Source organism: Electrona antarctica (assembly GCF_951216825.1).
Source record: "Electrona antarctica genome assembly, chromosome: 20".
NCBI lineage: Eukaryota > Metazoa > Chordata > Actinopteri > Myctophiformes > Myctophidae > Electrona > Electrona antarctica.
The window spans coordinates 3,961,729-3,984,510 of record NC_136801.1 but is presented as its reverse complement, the minus strand read 5'-3'; the positions used below and the strand labels follow the sequence as shown (position 1 = coordinate 3,984,510).

Genomic DNA, 22,782 nt, shown 5'->3' with positions numbered 1-22,782 from the left:
CTTAACTTAAAAAAAACTTAACTTAAAAAAAAACTTAAAAATAAAAAACTTGAAAAGAAAAAACTTTAAAAAAAACTTACCTTAAAAAAAAACTTAAAAAGAAAAAACTTAAAAAGAAAAGACTTTAAAAAAAAACGTAATTTAAAAAAAATCTAAACCCCCCCCCCCCCTTAAAGTACGTAATTTATTCTAATTGTTGTTATTGCAATTTACGAGCTGTGTTCGCTTCCCGCGTTTGCGCGTCTTACTTGTTACCTTAGTCCAGCACCAGCCAGGAACTGGATGTGCGCAAGCCACCTCTTTTTAAACTTTTTACACTAGACGATCATGTCATGTGTATCGATCAGCTTTATTGACAGTTACTGCATGTGCGTTTTGTTACATCTCTCTCTTCTGTCTCTGCCCTTAATTGGTTTCCTTGCTAGAATGAAAGCATAAAATGCCCCAAATAGCCTAAATCTTTAATTCACTTCCGCTCTCCTGTGTTTTGTTGTGTCTGAACAGGAAGTTCAAGTGATTTTTCCAATCAAAGTTGGCACCCTGCAGAGGGTGATGCTCAGCCCGGAGAAAAGGGCATGCCCATCCTCTCTCGCTTTGTCTTGGTATAAACCAAGCAATTAGTGTAAAAGCTCCAGGGATCTTCTCTCCCTCACCTTATGTGTCTGTGGCATTTGGAGTCTGTCCAAAATGGAGTTGATCAGCAGCCAATGGCTACTGCTCAACTTTAGAGTGGTGGTTTATGAGGGAAACATTAGGCACATGATGTCACATCAGCTATTTCAGGGTCCTCCCCTACTAGTAGTAGGCTACAGGCTATACCACACGACAGTGTGATTTATTAGCCAGCTTATTAGCCAGGCTACACAATCGGTGCCTGTGGCTTGCCTCCTTAGTCCTTAGTCCTTAACAACACTTCATGAACATTAAAGGACCACTTCACCACTTTTCAACCTATCTTCATATAATAGGTCCTCACTAATAATCATGAAAAAATGGCACGATTTATTTCTACTCAGTCTGTGTCTCATAGGAGGGCTGTGGGCAGTTTAGAAACCGTTTTCCAGTGACATCATCATTAGGCAGATTATTTTTTAAACAAGATTTTTTTTACAAAAATGTTTAGATTTTCATTATCGTGAGAACGATGGCTTCCATTTTCGCATTGCAACTTTTCAGGACTAGAAAGCCTGCAGTTTTTATTAGCTTGTATTCCCCATCGATGATGTCACTGGAAGACGATTTCTGAACTGCCCACAGCCCTCCTATGAGACACAGACCGAGTAGAAAAAAATTGCGCCATTTTTTTCATGATTATTAGTGAGGACCTATCATATGAAGATATTGAAAAGTGGTGAAGTGGTCCTTTAAAGACAGGGTGAAATGGTTAATGATCTGATCTGATGCCGCTATGGGAGAGGGAGCTGCTTCACCAACACTTTGTGTTTGTGTCTGTCTTTTTTAAGCTATCAGATGTTCTGTTCAAGTTGTGTTTGCTGGTTATGCACGTGTGGGTTTTACAAATATTGAGCGGACGTAGAACACGCACATCAACAGGCTGGGTGCTGGGCTAAAGAAACTTCAGTAGGTATTGGATGGAGCCCGCACACCACAGGTACAAGAAAGACGTTCTTTATTGAAAATTCTGACAACGTTTCGATCTATTTGATCTTCATCAGGTCATTTTACAAATATTGAACCAATGAAAAGTAGGCCTATTAAAAAGCTCTTCTGACCAATATCTTCCTAACTTCATTGGATCCTCAAACTGTCATTCAAACCACCTATAACTCTGACTCAGGTTTGTTTTTCCCCCGTCATTCTAATCAATTTATTTTGCCATAAATCAGGTAGCTTTAAGGTACGGCCATGACAGCAATGGTAGGAAAACAAAATATATAATATTAATTATATTCGGATATTCGGTTTTCGGCCAACTGTTTCCTATATTCGGTATTCGGTTTCGGCCAAGAATTTCCCTTTCGGTGCATCCCTAGTTGTAACCCATCAGTGCCCAATTCAACTCTAACAAGGAGGAAATTACAATGACTGCCACATTACACACTGCAGCAACAATGGACAGCAGCAGACGTACAGTAGGTGAACATACTGCTCTAATACATAATTGAAGTGACAGGTAGTTCAAGCAACTCTCAGCCCTCAGAGTGTGTGTGTGTGTGTGTGTGTGTGTGTGTGTGTGTGTGTGTGTGTGTGTGTGTGTGTGTGTGTGTGTGTGTGTGTGTGTGTGTGTGTGTGTGTGTGTGTGTGTGTGTGTGTGTGTGTGTGTGTGTGTGTGTGTGTGTGTGTGTGTGTGTGTGTGTGTGTGTGTGTGTGTGTGTGTGAATATCTTTGGCATAATTATGGTGAATGATTCCTTTTCCCTCTTCATGGCATAGTGATGGTGAATGATTCCTTTTCCCTCTTCATGGCATAGTGATGGTGAATGATTCCTTTTCCCTCTTCATGGCATAGTGATGGTGAATGATTCCTTTTCCCTCTTCATGGCATAGTGATGGTGAATGATTCCTTTTCCCTCTTCATGGCATAGTGATGGTGAATGATTCCTTTTCCCTCTTCATGGCATAGTGATGGTGAATGATTCCTTTTCCCTCTTCATGGCATAGTGATGGTGAAGAGGGAATGACTTTTCCCTCTTCATAAGTTCATTATACAACATCAGCCTTCATCCCTCATTTGATTAATGCTGTCATTCATTCCATGGCATGTGGTGGTGTACATTACTATGTTGCATAGATGATGCCACTTACATTTTGAATTATTATGCACCGCTAAATTGCTATTTACCTGCACCATGAGCTGTGACTGAATTGAAATTGAACAGTTAATTCAATAATAAGTACATGCACAAAGTCCTTTAATTAAGGCAGTGGTTCCCAAAGTGGGGTCCGGGGACCCCCAGGGGTACCTGAGGGAGTTCCAGGGGGTCCCCAGCTAAATGATAGTTTGGAACCAAATGGACCCTTATGGGTCTGTAACTCAGAGAGTGTACAGATTTGTACACACTCAGAGTTTAAATAACATTGAATTTACAATATAAATTGGGTGTCCCAGAGATAGAAATGCCATTATGGGGGTCTGTAGACTAATGCATGTCAAACTGGGGGTCCTTGGCATATCTTTTCAAATGGGGGTCCGTGAGCTAATTAATGTCAATTTGGGGGTCCTTACATGAAAACGTTTGGGAACCACTGCTTGAAGGCATGTGAAACACAGTTTTACTTTGTTTTTTAAACACGAGAATGTTTTTCTTAACCCAATTCTAAAGAGGAAAGTTGACAGTGGGAAAAAAAGACAGATTCCTATATTTCATCCTATACCCGTCTGGTATCATTAAATTAATGTAAAGCCATTGCTGTCCATATCGTAGGCCTACTAGTAGCTCTGGTCCATAGCCTTATGCTGCAGGGCAGAATCGTAGAAGCAGTAGAAGGCTATGGACCAGAGCTAGCCTACTAGTAGTATACTTACCGTATGTGTAATTATAGGCTAACAATTTGCCGGGCCATGATATCATCATTGGTGGGCCGGTTCTGACCCACGTACATGTCGCCTGTTGCATCCCGCATATAGACTACTACTCATCCTCCTCCTGCCCAACACTACCCACTGACAGCTGCGCCCTAGCCTGTAAGAAGTACATGTAGTGACAAATATCAGCCAGATTCCCTTCCCTGAACACTGGCCAATTGTATTCGTAGAGATTTTTGTACATTTACTCCTTATTACTGTTGTGATTTCGGTTGACAACCTGAGTGTTCTCTTAAGAGTCTCGGTTTGCTCAACCGTCTGGGCACCTAGGCTGCTGAGCCGGCCTGATGGTGTGCCGCGGGTTCGACTCCCGATCCCTACGGCCTTTGCCATGTCTCCCCCCCCCCCCCCCCATCGCTCTCCCCATTTCCTGTCACCAGGCAGTATCACAAAACGCATTCTGAAGTTTAGTACACACATAGAGAAATATACACACATGACGTAAAGATCAGAAACAAGAACAGAATGGATAAGAATAGAACATGCATCTTGTGTCATTGTCCACAGACGTCTCTGATATAAGTAGTTGATGGTCATCGTATCATGGGTGATTCACCTCTGGGTCATGATTTATGATGATCATCATAAATCATGACAGTTGCATCATGGTTGTACAATGAGTTCCCACTTAGGAATTAAGGTCATGCTCAGATGAAGGTGCTGTCCCAGCAAGCACGGTCAGGACCTGGACGAATCAGTGACGTCTCGATCGGGGCCAGATCAAGTCAAACCCAAACCAACATACATTTTACCCACTAAGACGGACGTCCCTGGATGAATCGGAGAGAGTCTGATCGAGGCCAGATCAACTTAAGTCATATCAACTAGTCAGATCTGGCCCAGAATAAACTATATTATTTAATCTGGTGAAGACGTCCTGGAAATGACGTAAAGATCATCCCCATATGGGCTGTGATCTGGCTTTGTCCTGAACGTCACCGGAGGACATTGTCATTACGTTATCATGACATAATTTGGCTTGCTGGGGTGGGTCCACTGTGTGCGGTCACAATAACCTTTGCCTTTCCTCTTTTTTCAGACAAGTAAGTTCCATTTTCAGGATGTTTTGGACGTGTATTAACTTACAAAAAAAGGTACATGAGGCCTCCTCCATATGGGTATAATGGAATTTTGAGTGAAAAGCCACTATAATGGGAACGAGGTTCATGGCAGATAAAAACTGAACAAAGGGCATGTCTGCTAAAACAAGGTTTCAGTTGTTTTTTGAAGTGTGGGTCATGACCGAAAGAATAAGGTCGCGAATCCAAGCGGCCGAAATTAGTTTTCTTCGACGGGTGGCTGGCATCTCCCTTAGAGATAGGTTGAGAAGTTCAGTCACACGAGAGAGACTCGGAGTAGAACCGCTGCTCCTTCTCCTGGAAAGGAGTCAGCTGAGGTGGTTCGGGCATCTGGTTAGGATGCCTCTCGGGTCCTCGACACACGTCCCACTGGGAGGAGACCCCGGGGCAGACCAAGGCGCAGTTGGAGGAAATACATCGACTCACTGGCCTTGGAACGTCTCGGAATCCCCCAGGAGGAAGTCACTAATGTTGCTCTGGAGAGGGAAGTCTGGAGCACTCTGGTGGAGCTGTTGCCCCCGCGACCCGACTATGGATAAGCGGTTGAAGATGGATGGATGGATAGCAGAGATGGAAAGAAGTATTTAAAAAATGAAAAGTGATAAGGAACCCGTTTTAGATCGAGTGGCCATTTTGACATAAGCAAAGCTGAGCTATAGGAACCTTTTTGCGGCCGTATACTTTGGATCGATCCACTTGCTTCAGTGTCCAGTGTGTCACTTACTTGAGTATTTCAGTGATCTGAATCTGACTGAATCTTTAGATTTCTGATTCACTATGCTACACCAGTGGGTCTCAAAGTGGGGTCCAGTCCAGGGACCCTTGAGATTCATTGAGGGAGTTCCAAATGGCTCCTCACGGGTGTGTAACTGAGAGTGTACAAATAGAACCTATCCATTTGGTTCCATTTGTGCATTCACTCACACACACGCACGCACGCATGCACACACTCATGCATGTATAAAGACAAACACGCACACACACACACACGCACGCAGACTGCAGGGAAGATCATAGGGGTAAGACAACTCCCCTCTCTGCAGTCTATTTATGAGCAGGCTACATTAAAACAAGCTCAAAAAATCGTCAGTGATGTTACCCATGTTTTAAATGGCGAGTTTGTACTTCTGCCCTCTGGGAGAAGATACAAAGAACCAAAGTGGAAGTACATCAGATTTAAAAAATGGTTTGTACACCAGCATCAACTAAGATGTTGAACGAGGCTCTGAAACAGCAGTAACGGTGTGAGGCTATAGATTATCCACATCATGTGTGCAATTGTGTATTGTTGTGTCTTCCTCTGTAATGTATTTTAGTTTGTCATTGATGTTTTATGTGTGGCTGTAGCTGGGGTGAAAGCCCAAGACAAATTTCCCTTGTGGACAATAAAGTTTACCTTGACCTTGACACACACACACACACACACACACACACAGTTTACATATGGTGAAAACAATTCCAGACATGTTGGAGCTGAACTGACATAGGGATGTGAACAAGTCAAGATTTTATACTTTAGAAGTCAATGTGTTAAACTAAGGTATTCTATAAAAGTAAATTTGTATCAGTCTTTGGTGACACCAGCTGTCTATGGTCTGCGATTCCCAGAATTCAGTTTGAAATGAAATCAAAGAAGTACTGCTCCAAGACGAATACACGGTCCAAGCGGTGAGGAGATATATCTCTGCCAGGCTGAAGGGAAGGGAGGGAGGAAGAGAGTTCTGGCCCCGTCCTTCTGTGTGTGTGTGGATGTGTGCAGGCCCCGTCCTTCTGTGTGTGTGTGGATGTGTGCAGGCCCCGTCCTTCTGTGTGTGTGTGGATGTGTGCAGGCCCCGTCCTTCTGTGTGTGTGTGGATGTGTGCAGGCCCCGTCCTTCTGTGTGTGTGTGGATGTGTGCAGGCCCCGTCCTTCTGTGTGTGTGGATGTGTGCAGGCCCCGTCCTTCTGTGTGTGTGGATGTGTGCAGGCCCCGTCCTTCTGTGTGTGTGGATGTGTGCAGGCCCCGTCCTTCTGTGTGTGTGTGTGTGTGTGTGTGTGTGTGTGTGGATGTGTGCAGGCCCCGTCCTTCTGTGTGTGTGTGTGTGTGTGTGTGTGTGTGTGTGGATGTGTGCAGGCCCCGTCCTTCTGTGTGTGTGTGTGTGTGTGTGTGTGTGGATGTGTGCAGGCCCGTCCTTCTGTGTGTGTGTGTGGATGTGTGCAGGCCCCGTCCTTCTGTGTGTGTGTGTGTGTGTGTGTGTGTGTGGATGTGTGCAGGCCCGTCCTTCTGTGTGTGTGTGGATGTGTGCAGGCCCCGTCCTTCTGTGTGTGTGTGGATGTGTGCAGGCCCCGTCCTTCTGTGTGTGTGTGGATGTGTGCAGGCCCCGTCCTTCTGTGTGTGTGGATGTGTGCAGGCCCCGTCCTTCTGTGTGTGTGGATGTGTGCAGGCCCCGTCCTTCTGTGTGTGTGTGTGTGTGTGTGTGTGTGTGTGGATGTGTGCAGGCCCCGTCCTTCTGTGTGTGTGTGTGTGTGTGTGTGTGTGTGTGTGTGGATGTGTGCAGGCCCCGTCCTTCTGTGTGTGTGTGTGTGTGTGTGTGTGTGTGGATGTGTGCAGGCCCGTCCTTCTGTGTGTGTGTGGATGTGTGCAGGCCCCGTCCTTCTGTGTGTATGTGTGTGTGTGTGGATGTGTGCAGGCCCGTCCTTCTGTGTGTGTGTGGATGTGTGCAGGCCCCGTCCTTCTGTGTGTGTGTGGATGTGTGCAGGCCCCGTCCTTCTGTGTGTGTGTGGAGGCCCCGTCCTTCTGTGTGTGTGGATGTGTGCATGCCCCGTCCTTCTGTGTGTGTGGATGTGTGCAGGCCCCGTCCTTCTGTGTGTGTGGATGTGTGCAGGCCCCGTCCTTCTGTGTGTGGATGTGTGCAGGCCCCGTCCTTCTGTGTGTGTGGATGTGTGCAGGCCCCGTCCTTCTGTGTGTGTGGATGTGTGCAGGTTTGCAGCTAATCTTTTCTAATATGTATTTTATCCCACGATTTTGCAACCAATTTTTTGACCCAGTGTCAATTATCTAATGTAATCCTGGGTGCTACACTTCCTCTGCCAACCTGGGGGGGGGGCAGCGGACTGACCTCATGCTTCCTTCTATGCATGAGGAGTCCAAGCTGCTTCTGGATTTCCCCGGCCGGACGTAGCGCGTGGAAGGAACACGTTATTCCAACCAGTTCCTTTCCCCTCCATCAGGCGCCCCGGCTGGCCAGGGGGAGGCAGTTTTAGAGAGCAGGATTACTGCTTGTTTTTTGTGAGGGTACCACTACCTACCCTAGGGGACACGGGGAGAACATGCAAACTCCACACAGAAGGGCCCTTTCGCCAACCCCGCCTTGGGTATGGGCACTGATGACGCGGAGGAGGAAACACACCGCCAGCACCCACAGTGTCCCCAGCGGGAATCGAACCCAGGACCTTGCAGCTAATCTTGAAAACCGCTGGACCGCTCAGCGTGAAACTTTGCATCTAGACATCCCTCCCCAGTAGGCCAAGGAAGAACCTTGACCTAAAGAAGTTGCATTTTGAAATCTGACTCATGGTGGCACTATACCTAAGCAACTCACCACCACGGCCATTAAATAATATATTATTATTATATTAATATATTATAATTAAACTTCCTTAATTATTTTACAGTAGGCTACACAAAGCTGCACTCACTACTCCAGAATATCTTGCTCAAGTGAAAGCAAAGGTGAATACACATTGAGCAAGTTTTGCTACAACCATTTCATGTGTGTGTGTAAGGGCCGATTCATACTCCTATTTTAGCTCTGTACAATGTGACGTCATTTGAGGTTCGGGGGGGGGGGGGGGGGGGGGTACTGTCCTAAAGTCGGCTCTTCGGTGCTACTGAAAATTTCTGACGAGCCGAAATCATTTCGGCACTACAGCGGCGAAGCGGCGGTAAAATAGGAGTAGCCTATGAATCGGCCCTGAGCCTAGATATATGTCCAGAGTTGCTTTCAACCCTTTCATGGAGTGGACTTTGATCCAAGAATGTAAATGAAACTTGATTTGCGAGAACAATAATAATTCGAACGGCAGAGAAACTGACCTTGGAAATTGAACAAACGCCAAAAAAGGCTGATTGCTTGACACATGATGTGATTGCAGTAGCCTCAGCAACGGGAGCTTGCAGTTGAATTACCTGTCTATTTCATGCTTTTTATGGAAAACCCATGCTTGATGTCCTCGCCTCGAAATGTTCTTTGTGGCGCTGCTTTCTGACAGGAATGCAGATTCTGATGGACGCCTCTGAATTTACAGAGCATGTTGGAAAGCGAAAGCTCGCCTGGTGTGAAATCGAATTGCAGATGCCAATGTACTTCTCAATTGAATTTTAAGCCAAGTAAAGTTCAAGTCAAGAAAAAGTTGCTTCTATGCATTGTCCAGGGGAAAACATGGCCAAATGTCTGCTTGTACTCTTTCAATATTCTAACCATCCTTCCTTCGTCCAGTCCACTCTTTGGCACCACAACAAACCTTTTACTGCCAAATCCAATTGAATTGGAGAACAAAGAGCAGAGAGCGAGGAGCAAGCTGCAGGTGGCCGAACGGTTTGCGGAGCGGTCTTGTTATCAGAAGGTAGCCAGTTCGTATCCCCGGACCGGCACGTTAAAATTACCACCGCTGAAGTGCCCTTGAGCAAGGCATTGAACCCCTACCATGAAATGTTCTATGAGCAGGGCCTGGCTGTAAACAAGTTCGTCGAGCTTAGTCCATTCACCCTGGGTAAACAAAGAACTTTGCTTTACTTTGCTTTGCATATCAATTACTAAACAACGTATTCCTATAGGCCACTAAGGCCAGGGAATGTAATGGAAGGTGACAGGAAACCTCACTGCAATGTTAAAAATCACACCCGTGTGAACTGAGTGGTGTAAGGTTTTATATAGCATGATCAGCTGTGGTCTGACGTAATAAGGTATTATATAGCCTGATCAGCTCTGATCTGACGTAATGAAATCACACCCGGATGTGATTTCACAACTGGCTTTTTTTGTGCAGAGAAAATGACCACGGTTGCTACGGTCATCCAGTTCACCCGGGTGTGATTTAATTACGTCAGAAATTATTTTGAACATAGCAACCATGCTCATTTTTTTCTGCACACAAAAGCCAGTTGTAGGAGTGGTTTACACCACTCAAAAATGCTTTTGCTTGTACTTCAGGTATAAAAGTTACAGATCGATGATATATGGGCATTCCCATATATGGGCTTAATATTGAAGACATCAGTGATCTCCGTCCTGATGATGTCACGTGATATCACAAAGCATGACCATATATGGATATATATATATTTTTACATACTATATTTATTGAGACAAATAGTTGAAAGAATTTCTGTTGCAATTTGTCCTAGGTTCACCCTCCCTGAAAAGTCGTTAAAATGTGGTGCAAATCATTGAATATATATTTCAGAGCAAACATTTTTAACTAAAATATTTGCTTCTGGGAAGTCCCTGGAACTACATATTTTGAGATGGGGGTCCGTGGCCCAATAGAGATAATTCTGGGGGTCCTTGACAGGAAAAAGGTTGAGCACCACTGACATAGAAACATAGGTTTTTCAGAAAAATGTTTTGATTTAGGAGCCTTTTTTTTATCAACCTCAGTACAAAATGGGTTAAGTAAGTTAATGGGCCAAAACTAATGGGCCAAGAAGTCACTTTGTGCACTTGAAGAGTCTTTGCTCCTGTGTTGGATCGACCCATCAGTCTTCACTTGAAGAGTCTTTGCTCCTGTGTTGGATCGACCCATCAGTCTTGAAGAGTCTTTGCTCCTGTGTTGGATCGACCCATCAGTCTTGAAGAGTCTTTGCTCCTGTGTTGGATCGACCCATCAGTCTTGAAGAGTCTTTGCTCCTGTGTTGGTATCGACCCATCAGTCTTGAAGAGTCTTTGCTCCTGTGTTGGATCGACCCATCAGTCTTGAAGAGTCTTTGCTCCCGTGTTGGATCGACCCATCAGTCTTGAAGAGTCTTTGCTCCCGTGTTGGATCGACCCATCAGTCTTGAAGAGTCTTTGCTCCTGTGTTGGATCGACCCATCAGTCTTGAAGAGTCTTTGCTCCTGTGTTGGATCGACCCATCAGTCTTGAAGAGTCTTTGCTCCTGTGTTGGATCGACCCATCAGTCTTGAAGAGTCTTTGCTCCTGTGTTGGATCGACCCATCAGTCTTCACCAGTGGTGGAAAAAGTACTCACTTTTACGTGAAGAAAATACTGGCAATGTAGAAATATTCAGTTACACAAGTAAAAGTCCGGAATTCAGGATTTATTTAAGTAAAAGTACAAAAGTATTGGTATCAAAATGTATACTGAAAGTACCAAAAGTAGAACTTGTACTCATTGTGCACCGCATGTCCCACAAGCTTTCAAATGTATACAAATATTTTGAAAATAGCAGATACAAGGCAGCTCACAATGCTGAAGTGGTGGTAATATATGTTTTGTAATAATCAAAATCTATACAAAGTAACTAGATACTAAAGTTTTCAAATAATTGTAGTGGAAAAACTCCACTAAAGTAAACTTCAGCAAACTTAAAAAATGTGTACTTCAACAATACTTGAGTAAATGTACTTACTTTACACTTCTGCTCTTCACAATGTATATCTAAGGACAACAATGTATGCACAGTGCAGGTAAACGGATATCCATCGGTCTACAACACGTGCACTTAAATATGAAAATGATGGACTCCAGGGGTAGGGCCCGACAAGCCTATGGCTTCTCCCTAGCCCCTTTTTCGGATATCGGACAGGACATAAGCAACGGACACTAAAAAAAAAAGAAAGGAAAACAAAATGGAAATAATGTGCTTTATGTATGAACTGTATGTCCACCATTCTGAAAATAAACTGAACTGAACTGAACTGAACTGAACTGAACTATACCTTGCTTCTAAAAGGGTATATTATCATTGCCATAACTGAATATCACTTGAATCTGAAGTACCATTTTGCAATTCATCATTTTCCTCCGCTGGCTAATGGATTTTTGCCTCGGTGAAAGTTATTCCAGTGTTGAAGTAGCCTCGATACCCAGGGTTTCAATTTCGTCTGCGCGGAAAAATGAAAAGTGTTGAAGCAAAACCCCATGTTTACAAGTTCGCTACAATTTACTTATTTCCTCTAGCCAGGCTCAGGTGGATAATAATCTTCCACTTGCAGTGTTTGAATCACATCATGGTGACAGTGGGAGAGCGTAGGCATACTGAACGTCCCATCATGGTGACAGTGGGAGAGTGTAGGCATACTATCACATCATGGTGACAGTGGGAGAGCGTAGGCATACTGAACGTCCCATCATGGTGACAGTGGGAGAGCGTAGGCATACTGAACGTCCCATCATGGTGACAGTGGGAGAGCGTAGGCATACTGAACGTCCCATCATGGTGACAGTGGGAGAGCGTAGGCATACTGAACGTCCCATCATGGTGACAGTGGGAGAGCGTAGGCATACTGAACGTCCCATCATGGTGACAGTGGGAGAGCGTAGGCATACTGAACGTCCCACATCATGGTGACAGTGGGAGAGCGTAGGCATACTGAATGTCCCACATCATGGTGACAGTGGGAGAGCGTAGGCATACTGAACGTCCCACATCATGGTGACAGTGGGAGAGCGTAGGCATACTGAACGTCCCACATCATGGTGACAGTGGGAGAGCGTAGGCATACTGAACGTCCCACATCATGGTGACAGTGGGAGAGCGTAGGCATACTGAACGTCCCATCATGGTGACAGTGGGAGAGCGTAGGCATACTGAACGTCCCACATCATGGTGACAGTGGGAGAGCGTAGGCATACTGAACGTCCCACATCATGGTGACAGTGGGAGAGCGTAGGCATACTGAACGTCCCACATCATGGTGACAGTGGGAGAGCGTAGGCATACTGAACGTCCCACATCATGGTGACAGTGGGAGAGCGTAGGCATACTGAACGTCCCACATCATGGTGACAGTGGGAGAGCGTAGGCATACTGAACATCATGGTGACAGTGGGAGAGCGTAGGCATACTGAACGTCACATCATGGTGACAGTGGGAGAGCGTAGGCATACTGAACGTCACATCATGGTGACAGTGGGAGAGCGTAGGCATACTGAACGTCACATCATGGTGACAGTGGGAGAGCGTAGGCATACTGAACGTCCCATCTTAATTTGCATGCCAAGGTCAAGGTTTGAGGCTGTGTGGGAGAGATGGGGAGAATTCATGTGTGTGCTCATCAATCAAATGCTATTCATCGAAGGAAGACTGCAACGCTACGGGTTTAATGGTTTGGGACATATTTGGTGAGTGTCATCCTGCAACCCTCTCACTATCAACTGTCCTGCGCTACTGTTTGGAATGTGCAAAAATAATTTAATGCCATATCAACATGCTTGCTGTCATAAGACGGTAAGTCATTCAACGACATGGCTGAGCGCCATTCTTCAAAAAATACATTTATAGATAGCTTTCACAGAGTGTCTGGTTGGCATGGGTCCAGCAGGAATTGCCAAGAGGAAAGAGGCCCTGATTAAATTGCCAAGAGGAGACACTAATACAAGGTTACTCTTTTTTTCAATTCAATTTTATGAAAGTGTCAAATCACAAGTTGTCTCAAGACAAACCAACAAAGATCCACCCAGAGCAAGCAATATTGCGACAATTGTAACGAAAAACTCCCCTTTAGGAAGAAACGTCTGGCAGAACCCAACTCTAGGGTGGGCGGCCATCTGCCTCGACCGTGTCGGGGGAGAGAGGGGGGGGGGGGGGGGGTAGAGGGGGAATAGAGGGTATGCGCATGCTTAAAGTGAATGGCACATCGAGTGGCAAATCGAGTGTCAAAGCAACAGGCAAAGTGAGTTTAACATTGTTTAATGTTGTTTAATACAATCAAATATGACTTTTCTGTTCGGATGAATGGGCTGTCAAGGCCAGAAAGTAGTTTTTTGCCACTCAGTAGGCGTTCCTGCATAACTTCCGGGTTTGATGATGATGTCACGCGCATACCCTCTATAGGAGGAAAGAATAGAAGAGAGATAGACAGGGAAAGAGAACTATTTTGCAGTGGTGGAAATAGTAGGCCTACTCACATTCTTTACTTGTATCAATACTGCAATGTAGAACTAATCAGATACAAGCAAAAGACTGGAATTCAAAATGTACTTGACTAAAAGTATAAAGGTATTGGTATCAAAATGTATTTAAAAATACCTAAAGTAGAAAGTACTCACTATGCAGAATGTCCCTTTTCAAATGTATACAAATCTTTTGAAAATAGCAGATTGATGAGGATCAGCATCTCCAAATCTGAGGCCATGGTTCTCAGCAGGAAATCGGTGGATTGTGCAGTCCGGGTAGGGAATGAGGCATTACCCCAGGTGAAGGAGTTCAAGTATCTTGGGGTCTTGTTCACGAGTGAGGGGAGGACGGAGAAGGAGATCAGCCGGAGAATTGGAGCGGCAGGGGCGGTATTGCAGTCGCTGTACCGCACTGACGAAAAGAGAGTTGAGCCAGAAGGCAAAGCTCTCTGTCTACCGAGCAATCTTCGTTCCTACTCTCACCTATGGTCATGAAGTGTGGGTCATGACCGAAAGTATAAGGTTGCGAATACAAGCGGCCGAAATGAGTTTTCTTCGACAGGTGGCTGGCATCTCCCTTAGAGATAGGGTGAGAAGTTCAGTCACACGAGAAAGACTCAGAGTAAAACCGCTGCTCCTTCGCCTGGAAAGGAGCCAGCTTAGGTGGTTCGGGCATCTGGTTACTAGGTTAGGATGCTTCTCGGGCGTCTCCCTAGGGAGGTCCTCGAGGCACGTCCCACTGGGAGGAGACCCCGGGGCAGACCAAGGCGCATGTTGGAGGAAACACATCGACTCACTGGCCTTGGAACATCTCGGGATCCCCCAGGAGGAAGTCACTAATGTTGCTCTGGAGAGGGAAGTCTGGAACACTCTGGTGGAGCTGTTGCGCCCGCGACCCGACTACGGATAAGCGGTTGAAGATGGATGGATGGAAGTACAAATACCTCAAAATTGTACTTAAATACAGTACTTAAGTAAATGTACTTAGTTACTTTCTACCACTGCTATTTTGCATACGCTGTGCACATACCCTAAGCTCCTTATATCCTCTAGGTTGCTATGTTGATTATGAGTCTCAAGTTGTTATAATTGTAAATAATAACAAATAATAAATAATAATTGTTGTAAATAATAATGTGGCAATTAAGGGCTTTTAGGAACGGCAATGTCTATGCAGTTTGTTTATCATCCCATAGGCTGTCAGTTTCAACAGAGGTACAATTTTATGATTGGACAAATCCTTTCTACTTTCTCTCTCTCCCTCTTTCACTCTCCCCACATACCACACTCTGGAGTCCTGCCTCAGGGCGGACCAGAGGTAGAAAGCTGTCGTTCCCTGATGTCATCGCTAGGGACACATGCTTCAGTAGGCAGGAACTGGGGGTGGCAATGAAGGACCGGGAAGTCTGGCGTAGCATTGTGGAATCCATGATCTCGACCGCGGTGGAAGAATTATGATGATGCCACCCCTTCTTTCTTACATTCAGCTGTTCCATTTATTATCAACCATTATTTTTTACAATATCAATGTCGCACCCATTTTGGGCGGGAACCCCTTTTGGTGTTAGCATTATGTTGTGCTTTAGCTATTGAAAAATAGCAGATCTACAAGCTCATAGCGCGCCACCGAGTGGCGCGCTACGAGCTTGTAGGTCTGCTATTTTTGAAAAATCTAAGAACCACTGACATAACTTTTTCAGAAAACTGTCAGGATGTAGAAGACATTATTAGAATCTGATCTAAGTGTCTTAATGCCTTCAATCATGCGTAGGCTATATTACACCCCTTCTTTGCCATAAAAGTCTCATAATTATATGTTTCAAATTAGTAGGCCCTAAGTATACAGTAGCCGTAGTTGATTCTAGTGACTTATAAAATCACTACACCAACACACTTCGTTGACCTCTCCCTGACAGGGTTGCATTATGATTGTAAATGGGTTTGCCTTTTGTCTGTTTACCATGCATAATCAAGACGGCAATCTCTGGATTCTTAGCTGCGTGACTATTAGGGGTCAGGGTACTTTGATCTCTTCGCTCAGAGTTATTTTGATCATCATTCAAGCAAGGCCAGAATTACGTGGGGTGCCTCTAAAATGGGAATCTCACTGACAGTGGCGTGCACAGACATTTAGAGGGGCAGGTTCTCAAGTTAAAAAAGGGCACCTTGTGCAGCGCGTGGAACCGGCCGGTTGCCTTAATCCATTTTGGGCGGGAACCCCTTTTGGTGTTAGCATTATGTTATGCTTTAGCTATTGAAAAATAGCAGATCTACAAGCTCATAGCGCGCCACCGAGTGGCGCGCTATGAGCTTGTAGGTCTGCTATTTTTGATTTTTTTTTTTCAAAAGGGCACATTGCCAAAAGGGCAGGGGGTGCTCTAGCACCCCCTAGTGTCTATCTGTGCACGCCACTGCTCACTGACAAGATCCAGATAATTTTTTTTAATGAGATTTGAATCCTGTCTCTTCCCTGTTTATAGGCTAGTTTAATTAAAGGGAAACACCTTTGACTTCATGACTGTGACATGACTTTATTCTTATGGCCTACGGCAGTGGTTCCCAAACTTTTTCATGTCAAGGACCCCCAAATTGAAACTAATTAGCCTGCGGACCCCCATTTGAAAAGGTATGCCAAGGACCCCCATAACAGAGGATCTTTACGGCTCTAGCAGTGATTTTCAACCATTTTCACCCCTAATTTGTTATGCTTTAGGCTATGGACACCCATTTAATGGGATTTCTATCTCTGAGACCCCAATTTATATTGTAAAATCAATGTTAATTTAACTCTGAGAGTGTACAAATGGAACCAAATTTTGGTTCCATTTGTACACTCTCTGAGTTACAGACCCATAAGGGACGGGTCCATTTGGTTCCAAATGATCATTTAACTGGGTCCCCCCTGGAACTCCCTCAAGTACCCCTGGGGGTCCCCGGACCCCACTTTGGGAACCACTGGCCTACGGTGCCTGGTGTAAAGTACTCAAGTACTGTACTTAGAAGTACAGTTTTCAGGTACTTTACTGGAGTACGGTATTTCCAATTTTCAATAATGTTACTTCTACTCCACATCGTAATGGCAAATTGTGTACTTTTACTCCAATTATTTGAAAACTTTAGTCTAAGTTAGGCCTACTAGATTTGTATTATTACAAAACCACTTCAGACCTATATATAATAGCCTACTTAGTAAATTTGTAAATAGTCAAGGCGACGCATTGTGAGCTTGTAGATCGGTTATTTTCAAAGGATTTTTATATATTTTATACATTTGAAAGCATGTGAAATGATTCTGAATAATGATGAGTACTTTTCATTTTGGATTTATTTTGATGCCAATACTTTTGTAGCCTACTTATTCTGAAGTCAATTTGAATATTGAACTTGTCCTTGTTACAGACTATTTATTTGATACTTTCACTTAATAAGTATAGGCTACAAAATGTGTGTGTGTGTGTGTGTGTGTGTGTGTGTGTGTGTGTGTGTGTGTGTGTGTGTGTGTGTGTGTGTGTGTGTGTGTGTGTGTGTGTGTAGGCCACTTAGTGTTGCATATACCTTTGAGCAAAAGTACAGTGTTTTTCAATCACCTCCAGCTATACTGACAAATGTGGTAACACGTTCTTCTATAGTCATTTTCCACTATTAAGAATATTCTGTTCTTGCCATCCTGAGCTCAGCCCGAAGAAACCTTTGAGGCGGCCACGAACTGCTCATAAACTGTCGCGCCTGCGGACCATCACGCCACCATATACAAGCTCTCCGGAATGCGTAATGAGGGATGGGCGGATACAATTCCAAAGACGCACAGTGTCAGAGATGCACGGATGCACCATGCAGCAGCAGCGAGCGTGGAGCGAGTGAGTGCTGCGATGCACACACGTCTGCATAGCGTCCTACACATGTGCTGTGATTGCTGCAATTTGCGCATGCAATAAGTTTAGTTTCCTGAATTTTCTTTAAGCGTGTAGTTTGGTTAAGAGTACATCTTCCCGACTGACTGTACCCGTGGAAACTGACCCTGCAACTTAAATGATGTCTGCTTCACGAATGTTTTTTCTGGTGGTATTTTACGCATATCTGGTAAGTAGCTATCCTTAACTGTTGCTTTCGAGAATTCGAGTAAAAAACAAAAACAAATAACAAACGGCTGTGTTTTTATAGCAATCTAGGCGTTACATGTTGATGTTTTGCTTGAACAAATGAGCAGCTCGTTTGGAACTGAAATCTAAATGTATTTTTTCCGAAATTGTTGGATTAGGAGACCATGCAATCCAATCAGACTGTTTTTTTAAAAATAAACTATTTACACCAAAGTAAAACTAATTAATTAATCAAGTAGGTAGGCTACAACAATCCATGATCAATTATGTTGATATAGTGATAGAAAGTGCATGGAAATAAATGTTGTGGTGATAACAGATCTCTTAGAAACCACACATCTAAAACATGTCTAAATTGATTTCAATATTTCATAAGGCAAGTTATTCTGAATCAAAATTCACTGTATTCTGTTGGTCCATATGACATGTCCTACAGTAGATCCTACCTATTGTAATTTGTGGAGGTATGGAAGGAAATGCTCATAAAACCAACCCAAATCTAGTTTTAATGCTACAGAAGTGTTTTGATATAACTGGACAAATAATTCATATAGGGAAGAAAAATACTGCCTGATTATGCACATGATGTTTGAAATGGAGAGAGAGCTGGTATGAATTGGGGATTTTGTGTTAAAATGATTTAGAGCTAGAAAAAATATTTTAAAAACTAATATCAGTCAACTGGGTCAATTTGTTTTGTTGTCAACAGCTGTGTGTGTGTGTGTGTGTGTGTGTGTGTGTGTGTGTGTGTGTGTGTGTGTGTGTGTGTGTGTGTGTGTGTGTGTGTGTGTGTGTGTGTGTGTGTGTGTGTGTGTGTGTGTGTGTGTGTGTGTGTGTGTGTGTGTGTGTGTGGCTTGAATAGCGTTCCACACATCGGCATAGTGTGTTCTATTTATTTTTTTATTTTGCTTAATATTCATTCATTTCCTATGCCTTTTCAGTATTTTTTTTCATTGATTCACTTCTTCTTATTACATAATTTGCACAAAGGTCCTATCCAGTATGCCAAATATCCTCAACTAGGCATTGCTAACCCTGCCAGTCCAGAAAAATTCAATAACAAATCAGTCAATCGTGTTATCACTTAATTTCAGCTGTCAGCAGAAATGTTCAGGTGCATTTGAGGTGCCAGGAATTAATATGATGTCCGTTCCGTCTCCGTGTAGCTCATACACTGTCAAATGAATTATTCATGTCTCGCATGTATTACTAGTGAACCCACGAGGCTTCAATATGACTCACTGTAAACACTGTGAACAGCTACAGCAAAGTTCTTGCAAATAATTAACCTGGAATGCAAGCCAGGCCTAATTGCCGAACAGGGTTGCCAAACTTTCCAATAATGAGGTCAGACTTTTAATTTTGGGAGATTAGGACTGGCTCACATTTGGCCTTTTAATTGATTCCAAATGTGTTTGGGTTAATGGCTCGTTCATCTCAACAGACTAGTCTGTATGGGAGGGAGGGAGCGTGGGGGGCATGATGAGTATTTGTCATTCAGAAAGAGGAAATAGCCATCTTCTACAAAAATTGGTAGCGCGCCAATGCCATAGAATGTCATTTGTAGCATTAAGATTTCCATTCACTGGAACAAACTAATTAAAAAAAGGGTATCCACTATCCACTGCCTTTTTGTCATAGTTCCGTCCGTCCGTCTGTCCATCTACGTCCGTCTGTCCATCCATCTGTAGAAGATAGATTACGCCATTGTGTGAATGTAGCCTGAGCGGCTGGGGTAGTGGTCCGGGCACCTTGCTGATGCAGCCTGACAGCGTGTTGCGGGTTCAAATCCTGATCCCGATGACCTTTGCTGCGTGTCACTCCCCATCACTCTTCCCCATTTCCTGTCAGTTTACTGTACAGTATACTCCAGTCCATCCATCCATCTTCAACCGCTTATCCGTAATCGGGTCGCAGGGGCAACTGCCCCACTAGATAGCTCCAGACTCCAACATTAGTAACTTCCTCCTGGGGGATCCCAGCCACCCGTCGGAGAAAACTCATTTCGGCCGCTTGTATTCGCAACCTTATTCTTTCGGTCATGACCCACACTTCATGACCATAGCGGTGAGAATAGGAACGAAGATTGCTCAGCGGATTCGAGTGAAAATCAACCGATAATTCCCAGTAGGTTACTTATCAAGCCAATCTTATCGGTCTACTGCACATGCTGGGAGCATACTGAGAACAAGCCTCCACATACCCTCACCTAAACATAACCGCAAGCACGTATCAACCTTAACACATGTTCGCCAACCTTAATCCGGTCGTTTTGGTCTACTGCTTACTGAGAAACGACAAGCCTCCTCATACCCTCACCTAAACAACCGCAAGCACGTAGCAACGCGGTCCCAACCTTAACGCATGTTCGCCAACCTTAATCCGGTCGTTTTCCGGGTTTTCGTTTTATCAATGCCAATCGCAGCCAGTAGGCTCCCAGACTACATGCAGTAGGTCGATAAGATCGGCTTGATAAGTAACCTACGGTGATTATCGGTTGATCACATTTGAAGCGGGTGGATTGCTCGGTGGACAGAGAGCTTTGCCTTCTGGCTCAGCTCTCTTTACATCACAACATGCAGTGCGGTACAGCGACTGCAATACCGCCCCTGCCGCTCCGATTCTCTGGCTGATCTCCTCCTCCGTCCTCCCCTCACTCATGAACAAGACCCCGAGATACTTAAACTCCTTCACCTTGGGTAATGTCTCCTTCTCTACTTGGACTGCACAATCCATTGGTTTCCAACTGAGAACCGCATGGCCTCAGATTTGGAGATGTTGATCCTCATCCCATACACTCGACTGATCTGGTCCAGTGAGAACTGAAGGTCTTGGACCGATGGTGCCATCAGGACCACAGGACCACATAATCTGCAAAAAGTATACTATCTGTACAGTACAGGGTTCAAACACAGTCTCTGCCTGGTATTCCTAAACATAACCTCAGTAAAACGGTGACAAAACATTACCCTATTCCTAAACCTCAGTAAAACTATGCTTAAACCCTAAACTAATTTCTAACCTTATATCCTCAGTAAAATAAATTCCAAGAATACAAGAACCGCCACTCCGAGCGGTCGGCGTGAGGTTCGGCGGAAAAATAAATTAGGACGAGCATATGTTTGGCAGAAAAAGACCCTCAAAAATGGAATGAAGCAGAGTGCTACTGAACTGCAGACTGTGAAACAGTCCCTGAAAATACAGTGATGGATTCATCCTGTGAGGGAAATCCAGTTGTCATAGCAGCACCTCTATAGCAGGGGTTCTCAACCCGTGGGTCGCGACCCCTCGGGGGGTCGCCAAATTATTTTAGGGGGTCCCCAAATTATTTAAAAAAAAAAAAAAAAAAGAATTTTAAATTTTATTTTCACGTTTTTTCAAAAATAGCAGACCTACAAGCTCGTAGCGCGCCACTCGGTGGCGCGCTATGAGCTTGTAGATCTGCTATTTTTCAATAGCTAAATTATAACAATGCTTAAAACACCAAAAGAGGTTCCCGCCCAAAATGGTTTAAGGTTATTGTAGCAGTCAATCTATATTGGGGGTCGGGAGGGGGCGGGGCGGGGGTCCCGAGACATTGCCAAAGCATTTCCGGGGGTCCCCGGCCAAAAACGTTGAGAACCCCTGCTCTATAAGAACTGCAAGATGGATACAGATAGCGGTAGAGTCATTTTCAAAAGTAAAAACGAAGTAATTAAGAGAGACCAAATAAGAGACCACACCTACTTAAGTTTGATAATTTATTGAAACGAAATGAGATGTGGAATCGATGAAGATCCCAAGGTTATGGCGAGACTCGGGGTGGTGGAAAAGTCTCGGGAGCTGACAGACATGGGGGCGGCGGTGGCTCAGGGGTAGAGTTTCCGGATGGTAACCACAAGGTCGCCAGTTCGAACCCTCCCCCAGAGTTAGTGTTGAAGCCAAGGAAGGCCTTGCCCCGGGCTGTCGATCTGGCCTCAGGGCCCGTGGAACATTCTAACCGCCACTGGTGAGACTGGAGGAGGAAGTAGGAGGTTGGGATGGTGGAGGACCATGAATTTATAAGCAATGAGTGGCACAGTACATGATGCGTGATGATGACGTGTCGAGTCCTGCATGAATAAAAATTCATCTTGATTTTATTCACCTGTTTGATTCCCCCTTGCACCCCCCTGGAGCCGTCCATGCACATATCGAGCAAAGTGGACTTGTTCATTGCTGCATAACTCTGTGCAGAGCATAAAACAGCACCACCTGCCGTAGGTCCTATCTGTTAAAGGACCACTTCACCACTTTTCAACTTCTCTTCCTATAATTGGTCCTCACTAATGTTCATGATAAAATACCACAATTATTTCCTACTCAGTCTGTGTCTCATAGGAAGGCTGTGGGCAGTTCAGAAACCCGTCCACCAGTGACATCATCGATGGTGAATCCAAGCTAATAGAAACGGCAGGCTTTCTTTTCCTGAAAAGTTGCAATGCAAAAGTTGAAGCCATCGTTCTCACGATAATACAAATCTAAATATATTTTAAAACAAATCTTGTTTAAAAAATAATCTGCCTAATGATGATGTCACTGGTGGACGGGTGTCCGAACTGCCCAAAGCCCTCCTATGAGACACAGACTGAGTAGGAAAAAATGGTGGTGTTTTATCATGAACATTAGTGAGGACCAATTATATGAAGAGATGTTGAAAAGTGGTGAAGTGGTCCTTTAAGCTAGCTGCACCAATTCAAATGGTACGTAGCCTCGATATATTTGCTATTCTGCATTTGTCAGACTTCCCAGAAGAGTTTGTGTTTCATGGTGTGACTATACCAACATCATTGACTTGTTTCTACAGCTATTCATTGATCAGTTCAACGGAGCGCTAAGATTTGTTAGAAAACCATCTGTCACAAGTTAACATACATGGTCATGTCTGGCTATGCTGTTCCCAACGTTCACACCTGGACAGACACACATAAGATCACACGTG

At 44.4% G+C, this 22,782-nt stretch overlaps 1 protein-coding gene across 1 annotated transcript in view; it reads left to right on the top strand.

Annotated features, from left to right (window-relative positions):
• The first annotated feature begins 17,525 nt into the window (after positions 1-17,525).
• vipr1b (vasoactive intestinal peptide receptor 1b) overlaps positions 17,526-22,782 on the top strand; it is a 119,553-nt gene continuing 114,296 nt past the window's right edge. Inside the window, exon 1 of the mRNA XM_079490019.1 lies at positions 17,526-17,802. Coding sequence (XP_079346145.1) covers positions 17,752-17,802 — 51 coding nt within the window. The 5' untranslated portion in view covers positions 17,526-17,751. The remainder of the gene's footprint in view (positions 17,803-22,782) is intronic.